The sequence below is a fragment of the Piliocolobus tephrosceles genome, chromosome 6 (genome assembly GCF_002776525.5).
Source record: "Piliocolobus tephrosceles isolate RC106 chromosome 6, ASM277652v3, whole genome shotgun sequence".
Taxonomy (NCBI): Eukaryota; Metazoa; Chordata; class Mammalia; order Primates; family Cercopithecidae; genus Piliocolobus; species Piliocolobus tephrosceles.
In genome coordinates, this window is record NC_045439.1 from 141,904,847 (window position 1) to 141,924,922 (window position 20,076).

The 20,076-nt window shown below is 51.2% G+C and overlaps 1 protein-coding gene across 6 annotated transcripts in view; it reads left to right on the forward strand.

The window, feature by feature from the left end:
• Positions 1-20,076, forward strand: part of CORO2B (coronin 2B) — a 216,252-nt gene that overhangs the window by 186,387 nt on the left and 9,789 nt on the right. For all 6 annotated transcript variants that reach the window (XM_023220661.1, XM_023220658.1, XM_023220660.1 and 3 more), the window contains 5 exons: positions 12,756-12,905; positions 13,563-13,727; positions 15,913-16,029; positions 16,543-16,647; positions 17,219-17,315. In XM_023220661.1, coding sequence (XP_023076429.1) covers positions 12,756-12,905; positions 13,563-13,727; positions 15,913-16,029; positions 16,543-16,647; positions 17,219-17,315 — 634 coding nt within the window. The remainder of the gene's footprint in view (positions 1-12,755; positions 12,906-13,562; positions 13,728-15,912; positions 16,030-16,542; positions 16,648-17,218; positions 17,316-20,076) is intronic.

Genomic DNA, 20,076 nt, shown 5'->3' on the forward strand with positions numbered 1-20,076 from the left:
GATGGATGGATGGATGGATGGATGGATGGATGGATGGATGGATGGATTGTTAGATGGATGGATGGTTGGATGGATAGATAGATGGATGGGTTGTTGGATGGATGGATGGATGGATGGATGGATTGTTGGATGGATGACTACACTGATGGATAGAGAGATGAACGAGTAGATGGATGATGGATAGATGAATGAATGAAATAATGGATAAGTAAGTAGATGACTGTATGACAAGTGGGCAGGTAGATGAATGGACGATAAATGAACGAGTAAATTAATATAGTCCATCTAATCAGCTATCCAAAGAAAGAGAGATTCACAGTAAATAGCCTCCATCAGTTCACATGCTGGGGGTGAGATCAGCTGACACAGTACCTAGTACATCGGAGAGTGGTGAGGAAGTGACTGGAAGGATGGAGTGTGCTTGACCAGCCCAGAGTCCATCACAGAGGACTCCTGAGAGTGGCAGCAATGAAGGCAGGGCCCTTGGGAGCAGAGAGAGCAAGAGCCTGTAGTGAAGACGGTCTATCAGTCTTCAGCAGCCCCAAAACCAAATTAGGGACTGTGGTCAGAGGTCAGGACATAGGCAGGCCAGGGCTGCAGAAGGAAGGGCACAGATGCTGGAGCTGGGGGACGCAGAGAGTTCACCAGTTGCTTCCTGGGCTGGGAAGGAGGCAGATGAGTTGGTGGAGGCTGGAGAACCCAATGGCCAGCACAAGAGACCTGGGCTCAGTGGGAGAGAGGGCAGGTGGAGGTGCTGTCCATCCTTCTCTCCGGGGTTCAGGGAGCCCAAGAAGGAATGCAGTGACCACAGCTGGCTCCGTCCCTGCCTGCTGAGGTGCCGGGAGAGTTACGGGAAGGGCTGACCCCAGCTGGTGTCACCAGTCAGCAGGTAGTAGACGCCCCTGGAACTCAGGACTGCTCCTCTACCCACTCTGGGCTGGGCCTTTCACATACATTTAGCCCTTAGAGCCACTCTGTGAGACAGGCATTGCCACCCCCAAACTGAGGATTGGTAGGTAGGTCACGAGCCAGGAAGTAGAGGAGCAGGGATTTTACCTGGCCCACTCGCTGCAGAGCCCACGCTCTGCCAAGCTTCCTTGCCACAGACAGCCAATGCCGTCTCCCAGCGGCTCCTGTCTTACCCAGAGACCCAGCTAGGATAAGAGATGAGCAGTGCCCATCTTGATGTAGGGGGGACAAAGTAGACCAGCGCTCCTGAAATCACTGGCCACCCAGGTTCCTCCTCAGGTCTCAATTTCTCCTGCCTGGCTCAGGGTGAGAAGCATCTGCCCAGTCCTAGCTTGGCATCTTATTTAACCTGATATGTGCCTCATGCTCCAGGACCCCAGCTTGTAAACAAGACATCCATGATTTGTGTCCAAGAAAAACCTAAGGCTGCTTCCCTGGCCACATGAGCCAAGAGACTCTCTTCAGTTTTGCACACACTGACTGAGAGAGCACGGTATGCCTCACACCACCCTGGCTGCTGGGGTCCAAAGAGCTCAACCATGGGATCTGGTAGACCTGGGCTGGAATCTCAGCTTCACCATTTACCATCTGGGTGGCCAAGGGAGTGTTACTTGGCCTCTCTGAGCCTCGCCTTTGCTCGTCTCTGAAACAGTAAGATACCTCCCTTTGGCTATTGTGATTAGGATGAAGGTTAGCCTGTGCCCCGTAGTATGCCTGTCCCTTCGTCGATGCCTGCTCATCTCACTCCTGCTCTGGAAACACCCCTAGCAGAGGGGCAGAGGGGCAGAAGGGCAGGACCCACCCCACCCACCAAAAGGTGGTGCAGAATGAGGTCATTGCATCCCCCAAGGTCAAACAAAGGGCCATGCACACAGGATTAGTTTTGAGCAAGGTACAGAGAGGAGAAGAGGTAGTTAGCTGGACTTTGGAGAAGCAGGACATTGACAGACAGAAAAAGGGTTAGAGAAGGAGTCCCAGGAAGAGACCCAGTGTATCCAGTGTGCTTGGCCTGGAGAGAATGCATATACAGTGCACCTAGAAAAGGGAGAGTCATCTGGTGTGGCTGGAGCCCTGGCGTGGTGGTCAGTGAGAGGAGCGGGCAGGAAGAGAGGCTGCGAAGGGCAGTTGGGCCCAAGGAGAGAAGGCTTAGGATGCAGGGTGAGCAGCCCAACTTTGCAGTGAGACCTGTGCTTCTCAAGCCATCTGAGCATCAGTGGACCCTACCGAGTGTGGTGCATGGGAGACACTACACGCTCCACGGAACCAGGGAAGGGGACCTGTGTGGATGGAGGGGGTCACAGACAGCTTTATGGAGGACATGGGGCCTGAGCTAGCTGGATACAGGTGAATCAGTGGAGAGAGGGGAATAGCGGAGGGGTGTGGCTGGAGGAGTGAAGGGAAGGGACATGGGCTCAGAGCACAGGAAGGGAGGGGCTGGCCTGGGCTGCTGATCCAGAGACAAGGAGATTAAGTCTCTGGATCAGAGAGGAACTAAGCTCTCGCTCCGGCTGCCAGGCCAGCTGCCCTAGAAGTACAGCCCTGAACCCCATCTTGCCCAGGTGTCCACCCCTCCCCACCTCGGGGCTAGGGTTCTTGGCATTGAAACCAACAGGTCCCTGAGGCTGGATCCCAGTCTCTCCTGGAGGAGGCACTCTGAGACCCTGAGGGAGGTGCCTTGCCCAAGGTCACACAGACAGCCTGTGTCCTAGGAAGGTCCCCTGACTCCCAGTCTGCACTCTCAGCCTCTCACCGGTGGCCCTGGTTCTACAAAGGAGGAAGCTGAGTCTCAGGGCCATGGTGGACTGGGCTGACAGTTCATATTCATCCACACTCAACATTGACATCACAGCGTCTGCTCTCCTCAGGGCCCAACCTGGATGCTGGGGGAAAGCACAGGAGAGGCAGCCCCCGCTGCAGCCTGGGAGCGGGTGGGGCGTAAAGGAAATGGAGTTTGCAGCTTCCAGGGGGTGGACAGGAGGTCAGCACTGCTGCCAGGGCCCCTCCCACGGCCTCCCTACCTCTATCAAAGCACCTGAGGCACAGGCCACCTAGGCACCCTCCCTCCACTCATTCCAGCTGGAATGGTCAACTTGCTGCACACCAGACACGACATTCAGACCCAGGGTTGGGAGGTCAGTCAGCAAAGCGGCTGTGTGTGCCAGGCACTGTGCTACATACAGGACTGGGGACGGTGCCAGCCCACAGGGGCCCAGAGGGAAGCTCTTCACAGCAAGTCTGGACCAGCTCCCCTGGTAGTGCCTGCCCATTTCACCCCCAGCCCGCCACGTCCCTCTACTTGTCTCTCAGAACATTCAGAGGACCCTGGTGGAATTTCACGAGCCCTGATTTCCCCAGCTCCTTCCCCATATCCCCCAGTCCTGCAACCTCCAGTGAAATCAATCCCCGTTCCCCAGGATCCATTTCCCCTCCCTGAGCAGGAGGAGGTCCTCTGGAGTCTAGCCTCCATCCCTCCAGGGATCCAGCAGAACATACCCAGGCCCTTCCCCAGGGGCTTCGGGCCCGAGGGCGGGCTGGGGGCCATAACTCTCCCTGGCATCTGGCAGAATCCAGTTCTTTCCGCTGCTGGGTGATGTCACCTATTGTTGAAGGCTATGCTTTTTATAGCTTCTGCCGCAGCTAGGGAGGGCGGCTGGCAGGCGGCAGGGAAGGGCGCTATCGGTTTCCAAGCCTCGTGCTCCCAGCCCTTCTCCGGGGGCCAGCAGCCGCAGAAAGAGAGAGGTTTCTGTCATCTCAAGGAAAGGGAGAGAATGATCCCAGGAGACAAGGAGGAGGGAGAAGAGGCAGGTGCCTCTTGCCGGTGGGCCAAGCTCCACATCTTTCCTTTGCCTTTTATTTAGGCTCCTCCATCCTGTGTCTGCTCTCCTCACCCTGTATATGATGCCCCTCCCTGAGGAGCTGGGGGCGGGATGGACAGGATGTCAGCCCTGCTGGAAGCCACCCACCACCCTGCCTCCCGCACACCCCCGCCTCCCGAGCTCCCGAACCAATACTTCTTGGAGCTGGAAGGGAGTGATGCACTTTCGTAGAGGTAGAAGGAAGGTAGCTCTGAGGGGCCAGTGAGCTGAGTCTTCACCAATGATTTAGCAGCCACAGAGAAAGCAGCAGTATGGCTCCATAGCTAAGCAGCCAGGCTCAGAAGTCCCTAGGCCTAGGTTCAAATCCTGGCTCTGCCACTTCCAGGCTCTGTGATCTAGGACTAGCTTCTTTACTTCTCTGAGTACCAGTTGCCTACTACCCTAAAACAGGGATCATCTCGGGCTCTGAGAACTAGATGAATATAAAAGTGTTTTGTGTCCCCTAAGAACTCCATAGACATTAACTGTTACTTTCTTTTCCTTAAGTGAGGGCCCAAGAGTTCGAATAACTTGCCCAGGCCGGGCACTGCGGCTCATGCCTGTAATCCCAACACCTTGGGAGGCTGAGGTGGGTGGATCGCCTGAGGTCAGCAGCTTGAGACCAGCCTGGCCAACATGATAAGCGGAAGGATAGATCATGTCCTCCTCAGGGGGTTGGGTTCAGCCCAGGGAAGAAGGAAAAATCAGGTACAGGCACGGGCAGACTGTGGAAGAGAGGAGGAGGGTAGTCTGCCTGATTCCGGCTCTGTGTTTGAACCCCAGCTCCTCCTTTCCCAGCTGTGACACCTGGGCAAGTTTCCTCACCTCCGTGGGCCTCGTCTCCTTATCTGTGCAAGGTCAGTCATTAGTAGAGTCGTAATAATAATAGGCGGCAGTGTCCTTTCGTGCATCCAGCACCACAACGACCACTTCATGCATCCTCTAGCAGCACCCTCCCAGGACTCGCAGCAGTAGATGCTCAACAATGTTTCCTTCTGGGTCCTCAGTTCGCCCCTCCTACGTCCCTGGGTTTGGTGGGATTTGTTTCCCATATTGGGAAACAGTGAGTCTGGTGCTCAGAAGATGAATCAAGGGAGACTTTGAGATTCTACCTCTTGTTTAGATGAATGATGATAAACTCAGTTTTTAGAATGAACAGAATGATTGACAAGAAACGGGGAGGAGAGAGCTCCAGGAGCCTCCTGGCCCCTAAGCAAACACCTTCAGTTTTCTCTTCACTGCGGGAGACATCACAGTTACTGTGCTCTTGGACCCAGGCATCATCTCTGTGGATTGGTTAGATGGAAATCTTGGAGCCAATGATTGTGTATTGTATACAGCTAAATTGGAGGCTTCTTGAGGGCAGAAACCATATCTTTTTTTTTTTTTTTTTTGAGACAGAGTCTCACTTTGGCACCCAGGCTGGAGTGCTGTGACACTATCTCGGCTCACTGCAACCTCCGCCTCCTGAGTTCAAGTGATTCTCATGCCTCAGCCTCCCAGGTAGCTGGGACTATAAGCCCATGCCACCACTCCCAGCTCATTTCTGTGTTTTTAGTAGAGACGGGGTTTCACCATGTTGGCCAGGCTGGTCTCGAACTCCTGGACTCAAGTGATCCACTCACCTTGCATCCCAAAGTTCTGGGATTGCAGGAGTGAGCCACTGCGCCCAACCCAGAAACTATATCTTTTTTTTTTTTTTTTTTTTTTTTTTTTGAGACGGAGTCTTGCTCTGTCACCAGGCTGGCATGCAGTGGCGCAATCTCAGCTCACTGCAACCTCCAACTCCCTGGTTCAAGTGATTCTCCTGCCTCAGCCTCCTGAGTAGCTGGGATTACAGGCACACACCACCACGCCCCAGCTAATTTTTGTATTTTTAGTGAAGACAGGGTTTCACCATGTTGGCCAGGCTGGTCTTGATCTCCTGACCTCAAGTGAACTGCCCGCCTGGGCCTCCCAAAGTGCTGGGATTACAGGTGTGAGCCACTGCACCCAGCCCAGAAACCATATCTTATACTGTCCTGTCACTCCCCACACTACCCCAAAACAGATTTGTTTGTTTTTTGAAGTAACTACTAAGGGGTTAGATATCAGATCTTCTCCTAGCTGCTTAGGCCCATGGTGAACTCCAGCTCCTCCTGTGAACTTCTGTAGCACATATACAGACATTGGGTCCTGTCTGCTTGCTGTAGTGTGTAATAAGCAGCAGATCCCTTAAATGGAGTAACCTGCCCCTTAGGAACAGTGTCATCAGAGGGACTAACAGTCCTAGCCCTAAGTCACGAGCAGTCATGACCCTCAACATGTCAGAAAGCAGACATCCAACCAGACACCTCCAGAATCATGTAAGCATTTTAAAGATGAAGTTTATGCTGCATTCCATAAAATGGAGACATACTTCATAACGTATGTATTGACTATACAGGGGACAACAAAGTGCACATGAAAAATATAACTTGGCCGGGCTCAGTGGCTCATGCCTGTAATCCCAGTGCTTTGCGAGGCCAAGATGGGCAGATCGCTTGTGCTTAGGAGTTCGAGACCAACCTGGGCAACGTGGCAAAACCCTGTCTCCACACACACACACACACAAACACAAATATTAGCTGGTCATGGTGGTGCGCATCTGTAGTTTCAGCTACTTAGGAGGCTAAGGTGGAAGGATGGCCTGATCCTGGGAGGTGGAGGTTGCAGTGAGCTGAAATTGCACCACTGCACTCCAGCCTGGGTGAGAGAGCAAGACCCTGTCTGAAAAAGAAAAGAAAACTATAACTCAATTACATCTAAAGTTTAACCACTATAAAACTTGGGTATGATCCTTAATTAATATTAAGTAAGCATCCTTAAGTGTTATTCTTTGGTCATCTGCTTGGTAGTGTATACATTTTGTCTTTACTTAGTATTTATAGCAGCTCTGCTGTATGGGTATAATTATCCTTATAGGTGTGAAGACAGATGTTCAGAGAGGCTAAGAAACTTGGGGAAAATCTCACAGCCAATAAAGTCAGAGCCTGGATTCTAACGGAGCTGTCAGACCACAAAGCTTCTTGCTTATTGGCCAGCTGCTCCCTTTCCCATGTGCAGGGACAGTTGGTTTTGTAGCTTTATTAACTGTGCTTATCAGCTGCCTTGCCTTTGCCTTGTCTGCAGTGTCTGCTGTCTCCCCAGCAGGACTGACAGCTACTTGAGACTAAGAACCGTTCCCCCATATCTAATCTATTTGGCACAGAGAGGACCCGGGTATGTTCTGTTGGGCTGAATATCACTGAGTTAAACAAGGCTCTGACCCAGGGACCTGTGAAGGGGACAGTCCCCAGCAAGGCTGGCTTGCTGGAGAGAGTGGTTTTGCCACTTCTCCCCACCCTTTCCTTCCAGAAATCCAGTTTGGCAAATGCTACTGAGTTTCCTGTTGAATTGAAGTAACCTCCCAGAGCAACCTCTGAGCAGATCCGCAGGGCTCCTCCCATGCCTTATCCACTCTTTGTTTTCAACAAAACCCTTGAATACTAAGGGATTGGAATTCCTTTCCCAGCTACTCAGGCCCACTGTGAACTCCAGCTCCTCCTCTGAGCTCTGTAGCATGTGGTGCTACTGTTTGCTGTAGCCGTGGGTCAAGCAGAGCCAGTCTCCTTCTCCCAGTAATGTATTCAATGATGTCAAAGCAGAAAGTTTGGAAGATTAACTAATACTATCTAAATGTGCAGATGAAGGTCGGGTGCCGTGGATCACTTGAGGTCAGGAGTTCGAGACCAGCCTGGCCAACATGGTGAAATATCATCTCTACTAAAAATACAAAAATTAGCTGGGCGTGGTGGTGGGCACCTATAATCCCAGTTACTTGGGAGTCTGAGGCAAGAAAAATGCTTGAATCCAGGGGACGGAGGTTTCAGTGAGCTGAGATCACACCACTTCACTCCAGCCTGGGCGAAAGAGTGAAACTCCATCTCAAAATAAATAAATAAATAAATAATAAAGTAAATGTGCAGATGAGAAAACCAGGACCCAGGGAGGGAAGTGGCTGGTATCAAATGGGGATAAAGCAAGGCACCTGTCTCCCTCTCTGTGGGATATTTATTCATCTGAGTCCCCCAAGCCCTGCCTGAGACCCTACATCCAACAGTTCTTGGTGAAAACAGCTCTCTTGGTTTCCATCCATAGCCCTTCATTCCATGAGACTTGAATCCAGTCAAGGGGCCGGAGCCTGGGCACAGACACAGCTACCCCCATCGCCCATCCCCTGGGCTTAGCCCCTAGGCTCCTAGGCAGAGCTGTCACCCCAGCATATCAGCTCGTGTATCTAGAAGGCTTCATGCTTCCAAGAGCTCTGCACCCAGTTTAGTTGAACCCACACACCTCTAACAAGTACAGTCTCTATTTTCTGGATGAGGAGCCTGAGCCTCAAGACGGGTTAACTGGCTTGTTCAAAGTCACCCAGATAGTAAATAAGATTGGAGCCTTGGCTGGGGCTCACTCCACAGCCCCCCAGGTGACTCTACCTTACCCCGACATAGGTTTAACCCAGAGATACCTCAGTTACTGGGTTGCTCAGGAATTAGGGTGTCCTGGGAAAGAGTTTTTTTCTGAGACTCTGGGCCCAAGCAGAGCTTCTTCGAGCCTCAGTGACGAGATATGACACACATGACCTCTGGCCTCCTCTGCCACCAGCCAGCCTGCTACGAGCATGGCTGACCCCCCTGCAGTTTCCCTACCTGCTGCGCCTGACCCCACACACGCTGGGCATTTTTCTGCCTCCTTACGCCTTCCAACATCCCAACCTGTCTTTTCAAACTTAGTTCAACATCCTCTCTCCCAACACTGCTTTCCCAGACCCTCCCACCCCGGTGCCCCTAACAGCTGGGTTCAAGCTTTCTGAACAGCTCTGCGCCCCCACAGCCTCTCCGTCTGCCTGCACCACTCAGTGCTGCTCAAGAGCAGGCATGGGCAAGTTCAACACCACACCCCACTGGCTCTTAGGAGGCCCTTGGGAGGTGTTAGCGGAGTTAATGAGCCTCAACTTTTGGTTTCAAAGATCTTTCTTGATGGCCAGGGGCAACTATTCTGCCTCAGTCAATGCTTATGTACCAAGATACAGTGTGAGACGTCCCTAGACAGAATCCTCTGCCCCCAGACATCTCATCCCTTTGAGTTTGAAAGCTTCAGAGCTTCCTACTCAAGTGCAAACAAGGGTAGCCAATAGACATGAGAAAAGATGCCTGGTATTTTTTTTCTTTTTCTCTTTTTCGAGACAGGGTCTCACTCTGTCACCCATGCTAAAGTGTAGCGGCGTGATCATAGCTCACTGCAGCCTCGTCTTCCTGGGCTCAGGCGATCTTCCTGCCTTAGCCTTCCCAGTGCCTGGGACTACAGGCATATGCCACCACATCCAGCTAATTTTTTCCTTTTTTGTAGAGATAGTAGTCTCACTATGTTGCCCAGGTTGGTCTTGAACTCCTGGGCTCAAGCAATCCTCCGGCCTAGGCTTCTTATTTTGAGACAGAGTCTCACTCTGTCGCCCAGGCTGGAGTGCAGTGGCACAATCTCGGCTCACTGCAACCTCCACCTCCCAGGTTCCAGCGATTTCTCCTGCCTCAGCCTCCTGAGTAGCTGGAATTACAGGCGTGAGCCACCACACCCAGCTACCGCCTAGGCTTCTTAAAGTGCTAGGATTACAGACGTGAGCCACCACGCCTGTCCTCGGTATTTCTAAGAACAGAAGGAACACAAATCCAAACACCAGGTGGCATTTTTGACCTATCAGATGGGTAAAAATCCAGTTTTTTAAAGGTATAGTTTTAGAGGCATAATGAAGCAGTCTCAGACTCTGTGGGTTAAAAACTAGGACAGTTTTTGGGGACAATTTTACAGTAACTATAAAAAATATGAAACACTTCTAGCCATTTTCCTACAAGAATATCCACACTAATGCACAAACTTGTATTTCGAGCGTGTTCGTCATAGAATGAATTGTAATCATGAAAAAAAAGTGAACAGAACTTAAATGTCAATTAATAGAGGTCGATTAAATTCATCATGGAATGGTCATACAACAGATGCCTCTCTGGCCACTTCAAAAGATAAGGTAGATATTCATGGAGTGGTGTGGAAAGATGCCACTCTCTGTTATGTGAGAAGAGCAAGTTGAAAGAGAACATGTGTAATAGTATCCCTTCTGGGTAAAAAGAAAGAAGTGTGTGTGTCTACGTGTCTATGTCTGTCATAGGTGGGTGTCTAGCCCAAGCATTAGTCTCCCAGCTTCAGGGTCACCTTTCTTCAGTACATCTGGGGACAGAAGGAATGTGTTTTGTTGGTGACTACTGAGTTATGTACTCAGCAGCTTGCTCCCCCTGCACCCTCTCAGCCACTTCCAGACCAGTCTTCATCCCTGAACGCCCTCGTGCAGGGGCTGTTGAGGAAAGAACACTGGGGTATTCCGGGCCCCCTATACATCACTCCCCTCCCCGCATTCCCCCCTTCCACCATCTCACAGGACTGCGTGGGAGTGTTGGACTTTACTCGAGGTTTGGAGCCACCAAAGGGGATGACAATGGAGATGGGAAAATATTTCAAACTCTCCCCAAATTATAAACTTTTTCTCAAGTGGGCTTTTGAAATGGATTTACTGAAACTGAGAATGGTGCACCCCAGGGTGACCCCAAACCCTTGACAGAATTTGCCTTTCTTACCCTGAAACCTCCCAGTCGACAGGCACAGGAGCTGGCTCTGTGGGGGAACACACGTGAGGGAAATGCTCATTCTTATAGTCTGAGGAGGCACCAAGAAAGAAAATTTGTCCAAAGAATGCCCTGAGGGGCACCCCAGTTCCTAGCCTTGCTCCCAGGACCTCTGGTCTGCCTTTGGCTTTCTTCCTTTTTTTTTATTTTTCTGTGACAGAGTCTCACTCTGTTGCCCAGGCTAGAGTGCAGTGGTACGTTCATAGCTCACTGCAGCCTTGAACTCCTGGGCTTAAGTGATCCTCCCACCTGAGCCTCCTGAATAGCTGGGACTACAGATGCATGCTACAACACCTGGCTGATGTTTTCAATTTTTTGTAGAGGCAGGGTCTCACTATGTTGCCCAGTCTGGTCTTGAACTCCTGGGCTCAAGTGATCCTCCTGCCTTGGCCTCCCAAAGTGCTGGGATTGCAGGCGTGAGCCACCTCACGTGGCTCTGGCTTTCTTTAACATGCTTTCTGCGTTTATTCATAGCCTTTGGAATTGTAATCAATTGACTAGTATTACATATTGATATAATGTATTAAATTGTTCCTTTAATGTTGATCATTTACAGTGCTTCTACATTTTCCATGTAAATGATGTTGCAGTGGACATCTTCATGCATGGAGATTTTTGCTTATATTGTATTTTAAGAGTGAAGTTACTGGGTCAAAGAGTATAATATAAATGTCTTTATGGCTCCTACTAAAGATTGCCAAATTGCTTCCAAAAGAGTTACTCTGATTTATAATACTACCAACATCCATTCAATCTATAACTTCCAGCATTACCTTGCCAACACTGGCTCTTTTTATTTTTTTGGTTGGCTATTTTAGCAGATTACAAATGATATCTCAAGGCTGTTTTCCTGTTTTTCTTCTTCCTAGCAAGGGTGGAGTTCAGATTTTCAAAAGGATTTTTTTTTGTTTTATTGTTTTTTTGTTGTTGTTGTTTTGTTTTGTTTTGTTTTTTTTTTTTGAGACAGGGTCTTGCTGTGTTGCCCGGGCAGGAGTGCAGTGGATCTCAGCACATTGTAACCTCCGCCCCCAGCCTCAAGGGATCCTCCCATCTCAGCCTCCCGAGTAACTGGGACTATAGCCATGCACCACCACACCCGGCTAATTTTTGTTTCTTTCGTAGAGACACGGTTTCGCTGTGTTGCTCAGGCTGAAAGATTCTTTTTTTTTTAAGGTGTCCTAAATTATAGTCACATGTGCTCTTTCCTCTTCAACCAATTAGACTCTAATGAATAATATTAATGATAATAATAACAATGATAATTCCTTAGGCCTTTAGAGCACTTTACAGTTTATAAACTGTTATACCATTGTGTCTTTTTATTCTACCAGTAGGTGTAGCAGGGCAGGGATGTTCCCCCGACTCCTCGCCCACCTTATTGATGAAATAGTTGAAGGTGTGCAGAGGAGGTTTGGTTTGACTGACAGAAGCCCACCAGGGCTGATGTAAATAATTAGGGGGTTGATTCCAAGATTGCAGAGAAACTGCTCAGTCTCTCCCTCTCTGGGGCCACATGGTCTCCTCTCTGCTTCTCTCTGCATGTCCCATCCTCCTCTCTGCAGACCATCTTTTTCTGCTTCTTTATCAGTATCCACAAGACTGAAAATAGCTCTATCCAGGCTTTGCCCATCCTTTCAGCTCAGGCCCCACATCTGATCAATCTCTGCCTCCCAGTCCACCATCTCTCAGGAGAGACCTGGGGCCTCTCAGCCTCCCAGATGCAGTTCCCTCTGCCCAGGGGTCCATCCTGCATAGGGGACAGAATGGGGGATAAGGCCATGTGGTTCAGACAGCCAAAGTGGGTCTGAGCAGGGTAGCAGGAAGGCAGAGTCTCCTAGAAGGATGTGGCATGTGAAGCAAGGATAGGCTTTTTAACACACTTGCTAAAAGAGGCTCATGCATGTTCTTCTTAGTCGGGCTAGGCCACAGCAGTAGCAACATGCCAGTAATAACAGTTCTTAGGTCTGCAGAGACTTCCCAGAGAAAAACCTCCCACAGGCAGAGATGGTCTCTCTTTCCTCTCTAGCCACACCCTGAGATCTCCCAGTAGGCCTCAGTCGGGCTTTGCCCATCGCCGCAAGCCAGGAGGTGCCTCATCAGGCAGATCTCTGAAAGCCTGGTGTCCGAGGGAAGGGGCATCTCTCATCAAGGGCCCTCTTGGCCATGTCCACCCAGCCTGGACCCTCATCCCCCTCTGCAGGTGCGGATCTGGGAGATCCCCGAGGGCGGGCTGAAGCGAAATATGACAGAGGCGCTCCTGGAGCTGCACGGGCACAGCCGGCGTGTGGGGCTGGTCGAGTGGCACCCCACCACCAACAACATCCTGTTCAGCGCTGGCTACGACTACAAGGTATGCAGTGGGCAGGCAGCTGGGTGGAGAAGAATTGGGGAAGAGAAAGGGGCCTTTTGGGTGCCCGTGGCAAGCACTGTTGGTTCCTAAGCAACCAATATTGCCTCATCTGTTCATTTGCTCCTTCATTCATTCATTCACTATACGCAACTGAGCATCTCCTGTGCACCCCGTCATTCCTGGGGTCCACAGAGGCTGGAGGCATCTTTTCTGCCTTCTCTGGTGGTTGATGGACTGGAGGAGAATGCCCCTTCCATGCCCACACCCTTTGCCTGGCCACTTCTTAACCAAGAGGTGGCAAAAGGGGTAACCAAAGCTGCTGGAGGGAAAAAAGTGGAGCCTCAGCCCCTAGCCCCAGGCACATCCTCAAAAAAGGTGAGCTGCCACATGGTACCTGACAAGGAACATGTATCCTTCTTGCTCTTCCATAAACTGAGCCCAGGCTGGTGCTGGGATCTGACCAAGGATATTGATGGATTTGTGTGCCAGGGATGTATCAGCCTTTCCATATAGAACTCAACAACCCCTCCTGCATCCCAGCACACCCCAGGCCCTGCATGGGGTGCTTCTCCCAGGGCAGTCCAGTGTGGACTTGGGAGGAACACCCCAGGACCCTAGCAGCCACTGGCCCTGCCTCCCGCGCGTCTGCCATTGCAGGTCCTCATCTGGAACCTGGACGTGGGCGAGCCGGTGAAGATGATCGACTGCCACACGGACGTGATCCTCTGCATGTCCTTCAACACCGACGGTAGCCTGCTCACCACCACGTGCAAGGACAAGAAGCTGCGCGTGATCGAGCCCCGCTCTGGCCGTGTTCTGCAGGTGGAACCCTACATGTTTTGAGGTTGAAGGGGAAGGTATTGAGGGCTGGGGCTCAGCTTTCAGCAGGCCTGGAAAAAAAAAAAGGCTGTGTCAGCCCTCTTCTCCAGTGCATCTCACTGCACCTCTGTTGAACAACTTTGGCTCTCCTGGACCCTTCTCAGCTCATAGGAACCCTGCCTTGTTCTGGGTGGGGAGGGACCTTTCCTGTCCCCACTGCACCCTCTACCTCCAGACAGGATTCTTCTGGCTTGCTTTGGGGGCTGAGCTGGTGACACCCTTCAGTGCATATATCCCCAGGTGTTAACCAAGTCCATCATAGACACAGGAGGAGGAGATACTGGACTCACTGCCCAGCCACCCAATAGGATGAGCCTGGGGGAAATGGCTCAGGGTGCCAAGGTTGATGGTGAACTTAGCTCCACTTTTGGTCTTTGAATCTCCTGGGTCTTGCGTTTGAGGAAGGGGTTAGGTGCCATTTGGAAGTAAAAGCAATTACCATTTTTTGGGCACCTGCTGTGTGCTGGTCATGGAGAGAGATGGAATGGAAAATATGGATGGTATCTGAGGTCTGCCTTCTACACAAGGAGGGATTGATGCTTGATCTGGGTTTGTTTACCTTGGAGTAGTCCAATATTACAAGACCAGAAAGTTATCTACTACTGTAGGTTGAGCATCCTAAATCCAAAAATCCAAAATCCAGAAGGCTCCAAATCCAAAACTTTTTCAGCACTGACATAACACCCGAAGGAAATGCTCGTTGGAACATTTCAGATTTTGGATTTGGGGATGTAGGGAGCTCAGCTAGTAGGTGTAATGCGAATATTCTGACATCTGAAACAATCCAAAATCTGAAACACTTCTGGTCCCAAGCATTTCAGATAAGGGCTACTCAACCTGTACCACTACAAATAAGAATAATGACAGTTGCTTCGCATAATTAGTGCTAACTGACATCTGCTAAGAGCTCACTGTGTGGCCTGCACTGTGCCCGGGGCTCTGCACATCGTCTCATTTAATCCTCAGGACAACCCTCTCAGCTGAGCACTGTTACTCCTCTCATTGTATATATGAGCACACTGAACCTTAGCAAAGTTGGGAGACTTGAATCTCATGGTTCCAGGAGGAGCTGGGATTCAAACCCAGAGCCCATGACAAACAGAAAGGATGTTTATGAACAGAGAACCCCCACCTCCAATTCACACGCGGGGCCATGAGCCCAGGGAACGTGAAGGTCTTCTCTTGGGCTACACTTTTTTTGGCAGAGCTAGAACTAGAGTTCAGAGTGAGTGACGCCAGCCAGAATATGTGCACTGCCCCATTAGTCTCTTTTCTGACCTGCTGCCAACTTACCTGATGCCGAGGACTGTTTGTTGTGTGTTAGGAGGAAATCAAGTGTCACGAGCCAGTGGGCAGGAAAGGAGGCCCAAGACAACTCAGTTAAGGAGGCACTCCCTGATGAGGCGAGTTGTGGAGCAGTGATCGGCATGAGTCTCTTGTCCTTCTGAGCCTCGGTTTCCTCACCCTCAAAATGGGGATAATGATTTCTTCCGATAGATATTGTTACGAGGATGAAAAGCAATGCCCCTGGTGAGAGCTCCTGGAGTGGTGTAGCCCCCAACTGGACTTGGTGGAGGTTGGCTCCCCTCCACCAAGGCATCTGTGGAGCCATTGCTGCACAGCGCTTAGGACAGTGTCCCGTGGCTGCTGTAACAAATGCCCACAAACTAGGTGGCTGAAAACAACAGAAGTGTATTCTCTCACCGTTCCAGAGGCCAGATGTCCCACATCGAGGTGGCAGCAGGGCTGTACTCCCTAAAGATGCTCTAGGAGAAAACCCATTCCTTGCCTCTTCTGGAGGTTGCTGGCTCCCGTGGCTGGTGGCCACATCACTCCAGTCTCCGCCTCCAGGGTCACACACCTTCTCCCCTGTGTGTCTGTGTAATCTTACCTCTCTCCCACAAGGACCCTCATGATGGAACCCAGGATCCACCTGGATAATCCAGGGTAATCTCATCTCCAAATCCTTAGCTTAACCACATCTGCCAGGACCCTTTTCCAAATAAGGAAACAATTGCAGGGGCCAGGGCTGAGAACATGAGTGTATCTTTTCAGTGCCACTATTCATCCCACTGCAGAACCCACATGTTGAGGACCCTGGCTCACCACTTCCCTCTGTTCCTACTAGGAGGCCAACTGCAAAAACCACAGAGTGAACCGGGTGGTATTCCTGGGGAACATGAAGCGGCTTCTCACGACAGGGGTCTCCAGGTGGAACACAAGACAGATTGCCCTCTGGGACCAGGTCAGCCACGGGGAGACCTGCTGGGTTTGGGCTAAAGGAAGCGTCATTGCCTCAGAGGTCACTTCCTCAGAAAGTCAGGAGCCTGGGCCCGCACACCAGCTTCTCATAGCATTCCCAGCGGAGAAATCAGACAGAGAGAGGCCGAGCTTGGGTACAGAGGCTTCAAGGGACAATGTCGGCCACACCTGCAAGATGTTCACCCTCTTTTTCCAGAGTGGGGGCTGAGCTCCAGAGAGATCAAGAGACTTACCTGGGGACACATAGCAAGTAGCACGTTTGGGCACAATGAGAACAAGTCCCTTGCCTCCTGTTTGTACGACCCTTTCCGCTGCCCCTGGCTGCTTTTCGTGACAACAAAGTCAGTCTTGCCACCACCCATAGGACGGGCTTTTTAACATCTAGGGGAGGTCTTAACATAAAGTAGTTGCCGTCCTAAGAGGCCTTGCTGGGATTTGGGGAGGGGCATGCCACCCTGCCTGCAGAGAGAGGCTGAGACTAGCTCCTCTCCCTCAGGAGGACCTGTCCATGCCCCTGATCGAAGAGGAAATTGATGGGCTCTCTGGCCTCCTGTTCCCCTTCTATGATGCTGACACCCACATGCTCTACCTGGCTGGAAAGGTAGTAGGAGGCGGGGGAGGGCCCGGGGCAACCTGTGGGAGAGCCCTGCCTTCATTGCACCCCCGCAACTGCCCCCCGCCCCTTGAGAATAGCCAGCCTAACCTCTCTGGTGTTCCCTGACCCGACCCAAGTTCCTGGGCCTCACCTCTCCCATTCACACCTGCCCTCAAGTCTGACACCCATTCTTACTCAAGTGTCTGCTACCAAGAATTCCTTCAAAGGTGAGCTGGAGTGGGTTTTACATTGGAGTAAAGATCAGAGCCTGCAGTGTAGTCAGTGATGAATGATGGAATTTGAGATACCCACCAGGAGATCCTCGGTGAATATAACTTTGTTTATCTGAAAGGCTGTCTACACACACACACTCACATCAGCCCATCCACCTCCACCTCCACCCGCAGTGAGTCCACTGTGGTGCACCCACTAGGCGCCTAGAAGCCAGGTTTCCTTGTTTCTTTTTAACCACCCATGAAGCACAGGGGAAAGCTGTCTTCAGCTGGCTCCTGGGACCAGGCCCTGCTCTGCCCTCCCTACCTGCCACCTTCCTCACCTCCATCTCTCCTGACCCCAGGGTGATGGAAACATCCGGTACTACGAGATCAGCACTGAGAAGCCCTACCTGAGTTACCTCATGGAGTTCCGCTCCCCAGCCCCGCAGAAAGGCCTAGGTAAGGGGCCCCCAGGCTGCCACGGCTGGTGTGCTCGTGCACGGGAGGACATCTGGCCCATGGGTCACCCCCTCCCTTAAATGGAAAATCCGACTCAGAAGGCCACAGCACACGTGCAAGTTGGAACAGAAACTGCAAGAGCTGGCCCTGCTGCAGCTGTCACTGCCCACTGGACCGGTGCTGTCACCACAGCGCGCTCACATCCACCATCAGTAGCAGCTTGCCAGCATGTGCTCTGCGTCTGCACTCCTGATCGCAGATGGGGAGCCTGAAGCCCACAGTGGCTATGACGATGGTGGGAAGTAGTCCAGTAACTAAAGGTCAGAGCGGGGTCTGGGCACAAGTCCCTTCCTGAGCCTCTAGGAAGCCGGGACTCCCAGACCCCAGCAGCAGCTCTGTCTGCCTGATAGGGCAGGAAGAAGTTCCAGGTGTTCCCATGACTGCAGCCCCAAGCTCCCTAGGCTCTCAGGCAGAAACACAGAGAGGGCTCCGGGACTGACAGGGTGTAGTGAGTGAGAACCCACATTCTCCCACCACTAAAAGTCTTACAACCAATTTTCCATCCTTTCAACTAACCTGGTAATGCATATGATTCAGCAATTCTACATTTGGGGTCCAAATCACCCAGTGAAACACCTATTTTCAGGGACCTCCCGTTCCCACCTCTGCGGTGATCCTCCTTGGAGCTTGAGTCCAGTTTGCTTTCCTGTGGGTCTGGTATTATGGACAGGGCCTGAGGGCCAGCTTCCATCAGGGCTGAAAGAGCCTGACAGCCCACTCCAGTGAGCAACAGCAAAGTGGAAGCCAAGAGATGTCCAAAGTCCTAATCACCATTCCATCAACTTTACCCTTCCCCAACTCTGTCATCCCCACCTCCTTCACTGTCACTCCTGCATCAAATAGTATAAAAATCAGCCTGAACTTTGGAGTCAGACCTGGGTTTACATTCTGGCTCAGCTGTGCACTTAATCCCTCTAAGTCTCAGTTTCCTCATCTGTAAAATGGGGATAATCAAACCTTCCTTGACCGGCTAATGTAAGGCTTAGAGACCATATGTGCAAGGCACCTGACAAAGCATTTGACTCCTCCTGCTCCTTCACATAGCTGTTCAACAAACAGTTATTGAGTTCCAACTGTGTACCAGACCTTGCACAAAGATCAGTGGCAAATAGAACATGGCCTTACTCTCATGGGGATCACATTCCACTGAGCAGGAGACAGGCAGTAAACAAATAAGAAAAATGTTGTGTGGGGATGAGTTCTAGGCAGAGAGTCAAATGGGGTACTAGAACAGAGAGTGACTGGGGGCTACTTTACACAGGTGATCAGGGAAGGCCTCTCTGTGATGATATTTTAGGTTGAGCTCTGAAAGATAGGAAGGAGAAAGAGCAGTCCCAGCAGGGGAAATGGTTAGTGCAAAGGCTCTGTGGCCAGAATGAGCCTGACATGTTCTAGGAACAGAAAGGAGGTCAGTGTGGCTGAGCATGGTGTAGACTCTGTGATGTAGCAGGAGATGGGGATAGGGTGTTAGGAGACCGTTGGAGAGGTGGGCAGGGGCTGAATCCATGGGATGCATTAGCCTGGGAAAGCAGTTTGCATTTGATTAGGAAATCATTGTGGGGACGGTTCTTTTTCTTGAGTGGGAGATGAGACGACATGATGTGATCTGAAATGTTAGTTAAGATTGCTCTGGCAGCCAGGTGTGGTGACTTACGCCTGTAATCCTAGCAGTTTGGGAGGCTGAGGCAGGTGGATCACCTGAGGTCAGGAGTTCGAGACCAACCTGGCCAACATGGTGAAACCCTGTCTCTAAACCCTGTCACTAAAAATACAAAAATTACCTGGGTGTGGTGATACACCCCTGTAATCCTGGCTACTCGGGAGGCCAAGGCAGGAGGATCACTTGAACCTGGGAGGCAGAAGTTGCAGTGACCTGAGATCACACCACTGCACTCCAACCTGGGCAACAGAGCCAGACTCTGTCAAAAAAAAAAAAAAAAAAAAAAAATTCTCTGACTTCAGTAGAGAGAATGGATTTGGGAGGGGCAGGAGGAAGGCAGGGCAACCAGTTAGGAAGCAGTTGTAGACTTTTAGGCAAGAGAGGATAATAGGTGGACAGGAGGAAGACAGGGAGAACAGGATGAATCCAGATGTTTAGATAGTAATGTCAGCAGGACTTGCTAGGGTATCCGATATGGAGGGGTGGAGAGGAAAGAAGGAGGAAGGACTCAGAATGACTCACCTCATCCTCATCCTCATCCTCCTCACCTGTGACCACTATTGAGCGTTTGCTGTGACCTAGGCACTTATTATAGACTCAGACAAATTAAGCAGCTCACCAGAGGCAGGTCTTACCTGCTGAGTAGCAGAGGCAGAACTCAGACCGAATCTGCTGACTCTTAATCCCATTTGGGAAACCATTTCACCCCTTCCCTCCAGCTCCTGGAAGTCCTTTATCTGGAAGAGCAGGCTTCCAGCCCAGTGGAGGAGAGGCAGAGCCTTAACTCATATTCACAATACAGGGAAAGAAACTAATGTTGTCTGTGCTCGTCACGGTGCCAGGCAGTTAATGAGTATCTTGGCACATATTCTCCTGACCACCTCATGTGGGGCCACTGCTGTCCTCCTCGAACTAGCCAAGGAACTAGAAGCTCAGAGAGTTGTGACTTGCCAAAGGACTCCCAGATGGAAAGGGGACAGAGTCAGGATTCAAACCCCGTTGGTCCACCCCTAGCTAGAACTGTGCTCCTCGTGCCGCACT